We start from the raw sequence: 3,387 nt of genomic DNA, 5'->3' as shown, positions 1-3,387 counted from the left end.
GTTAGATTCACTGCTCCACTTACTCACCCTCTCATAGTACACTTTTCACAGTATTAATTGCTCCCATACTGTTAACTTCATTTTATTACAACAAAATATTAAAATGTTATTATATACACACACTCACAATACTCTCCTATCTTTATTATTATCAGCATAAATATCATTACTATTACTATTTAAACCTAACTAAAATCCATAAACAAAATATCATTATTTCATAGTATCACTAATTTGTCATACCCTTTTGACTCCACTGCTTTACGTCCATAAGCCACTTTTATACATACCTAATAAAAACATTTTTGCACATTTTTATAACTTTTAATAATTTTCACTTTTTGTAAATGTTTTACAGAAGTGTTTAAATATATCAAAACAGAAAATATTCATTATTTTCATAAATTTGAGTAAGAATTATTAAAATTTTAAAATGCTACCATTCCCACAAAAACAGCAGCTATACTCGGAGACAATTTCTTTTTTATGAGAAAACTAGAAGACCGGCACATTTCTTTATCTTTATCTTTGTCATCTTCATTATCTTTACCCTTTCTCCATGCGCAATTTTGCTTGTCGCCTGTTTTGTCAGCATCACACGCAGTTTTATCTTTGTGTCTTGCACATCCAGTTGAAGTTGCTCCTCCTGAAGCTCCATTTTTTTCTGCTTTAGCTGCTTGGTTGTTGACTGCTGTTGTATTCAATTTGCAGTGTTTTCCAGTTTTTGCGTCACCCCCTTGCCATGTGCATGGTTCTGTGCATTCTGTATCTTTTTCTTTGGTTTTGCAGTCTTTGTCGGCTTCTTCGTGCTGTTTTGTTGCCTCGACTGCATTTGCGTCCCCTGTTGGTGTCGGCTTTGTCGGCTGCTCCTTTAGTGCTGTTAGTTTGTTCAGGTTAAGTAGTGTTGTTAGCGTAGCGTTTAAAGCGGCTGCTTCTCCTGCTGCGACGGTTGTTGCTGACTTTGCGTCTTGTGTTTTTGCTATTTCCTCAAGCGCTTCTCTCGCCTTGATCATCCATGTCGGTTCCTGGATGTTGTCGGCGGTTGTTTTGAACATCGCACAGGCGCCGTTTGTCCTGCCGTGTTCCCCTGTGCAGCTACCTGCCCCGCTGCCGTCGATGGCGCCTAGTATTCCGGTCTTGTCGCGGCTGCTGCCTTTTGTGCTGTAAAGTTCCCTTTGAAGTGCCGCCAGTGCTGTTTCCACCAGTTTGTAGCCGATTTTTTCGTGGTTTGGGTGCAGTTCTTTGCACGCTCCGAGAATATTGTTCCATTGGTTTACTGTCTTTGTTCCGGCCGTGAAGTCTTGGGCGGCTGTTGGTGTCTTGTAGCAGCCTTTGTTGCTGTTGCTGCCGCCGCTGTCGGTTGCACACAGACAGACTATTGTTCCCACTATCGATTGAGTTGCCATGTTCCCTGGCCTTCTATCACCTTTACCGCACGACGTTTCGCGGTCCGTCGTGATCGTTACTGTTGGGTCTGTAGGTATCGGCCCGTGCGCGCCGTAAACTGCTTCTCGCAGCTTTGCTGCTACATCCCCTGATGGCTTAGTGATTTTCAGCTCTCCTCCCGCCGTCCCCAGTTCTTTTATCGCTTCTACTGTATCGATTATTTGTTGCTTGAATCCACGGTTGTCCTCTGTTGCTGCTAGTACCTTCGCTTTCTCCGCCTCTTATAGGTTGTTTAGCCAGGTGGCCGTTTCTTTGCAAGGCTCCGCATGTTCTGTTTTACAAGTAGCGGGAAAGTGCTCTTTTTCCAGGGCTGCGTTGGTTTTGAGTTGTTTTGCTAGCGCGACTACGTCATCGCCGTGTTTTAGAAGTGTTGAAATGTGCTTTGCCGTAGTCAACGCCGACTGTGCTGCCTGAGGTGTCTCTACTTTCGGGTTGTCCAGCTGAGCTGCTAGGACTAGCGCGCATAACGACGTAAAGGCCTGTTTGTTCTGCCCGTTGGCCGGACCTGCGGCGGTGACCTGTTTTAGTACTAGAATTGCCGTCGCTGTTGTCAGAGTTATTAATAACATAGGCTTTGCTCTGAGCAATGCGCTTTGGCTTGCTTGCCCTATTTCGCTTCTGCGTACGTGCATTTCGCTAGACTTGCTTCTGGCTTGACTTACTCTGGCTCTGGTTGCTTTCGTTGGATGACCTTTCGTGCAAAAAAACGAAAGGCAAATCATTTAAAAATTTACAAACTTTGTTTGATCCTTTATCGCAATAAAACGCGTCTCGCTCATTTGCGGATCGGTAAACATCCTCTACATAAAAAAATTCAGTTTATTCCAATAATCTGCAACTTTAAATATGATTCATACCATTCTATAACTACATCACAAACTCTTAAGACCTATGGACTTTGCGCTCTTTTAACGCACACCAACTACTCTTTGCCAGATGCATCTTCAATAACGGTACAACGCTGATTCTCCTGCCGGAAGCTAAACCTTGACCATGTCCCATTGTTGTCCTAGTTTATTGCCTCTCTCTTTTGTCTAATGTTCGCCGAATGCAGCCCTTTTTTCACTCTTTTGTTTTGAAGTTTCTTTATAATATTCACCAATTCCAGGACAGTGTGTATTCAAATATGAATGGATCCCTTTGTAACAGGTGCAACACATGGAAAGTATACCAGTATAGTATTGTTCATTATTTTGCGTCATAAATATTCTACAAAAGCTTCATATACGTGCTATTTTATGCAGTTTATACATTTTATTTATTTCCACAATGATAGATTAGTACTCCTGATTTAGAACACAGCATCTCCATAATATTATATGAGTTCCAACAAATATCGGTATTGTTACTCTATTGGTTGATAAAAACCTTTAAATTACTTTACATTTGCCAAAATCAATTTCTTGTGGTAATCGTTCTTCTTTGTTTACTACTGTATATTAGGGTCTACCATCAAATTAAAAACTTATGTTGCAATCATTTAAGCTTTTAATATTTTAATTTTTGATTGAAATATAGAGCATAATCCTGGCTAGTGTCATTCGCCGTCGGCAGCCTATGTATTGGTTTAAATTAGTCCATTTACTTCTATATTGGCCCGACGTTTTTTGAAATTTTACTATTAATGCATAAAGCGTAGTCGCGGTTCCTGTCCAGCGCGGTCCCCTATCAGCTGTCGGCATTTGGCCGTCTAATATTGTCGGTCTTTTGGACGGCGGTGGCTTTTTTGTATGAAACTGCTCATATACTTTTTGTTTCTGTGGTTATTTTCCCTTTATTTATAATATTTCTTAGCTTTGGTTGTGGCTCCCTTGCTACGTGACCCACATAAGCTTGTGTTATTATTGCCGGCATTATCATTATTACTATTATTATAATATTAGTAAACACACACACTCACAATACTTCTCCTATTATTATAATTGTCATTATTATTATTAC

General features: G+C 40.6%; 1 protein-coding gene across 1 annotated transcript; it reads right to left on the bottom strand.

Annotated features, from left to right (window-relative positions):
* Positions 1-428: 428 nt before the first annotated feature.
* Positions 429-1,406, bottom strand: TEOVI_000748600 (Trypanosome variant surface glycoprotein C-terminal domain containing protein, putative; the record flags this gene model as incomplete). Its single annotated transcript, XM_067223210.1, has 1 exon — positions 429-1,406. One exon carries the CDS (start codon positions 1,404-1,406, stop codon positions 429-431), a length of 978 nt encoding a protein of 325 aa, XP_067079311.1.
* Between the last annotated feature and the right edge of the window lie 1,981 nt (positions 1,407-3,387).

This window comes from Trypanosoma equiperdum, assembly GCF_001457755.1.
Source record: "Trypanosoma equiperdum strain OVI genome assembly, contig: ctg_1790, whole genome shotgun sequence".
Taxonomy (NCBI): domain Eukaryota; phylum Euglenozoa; class Kinetoplastea; order Trypanosomatida; family Trypanosomatidae; genus Trypanosoma; species Trypanosoma equiperdum.
Note: the sequence above shows the minus strand (reverse complement) of the source record. Positions and strands in the feature narration are given on the sequence as shown.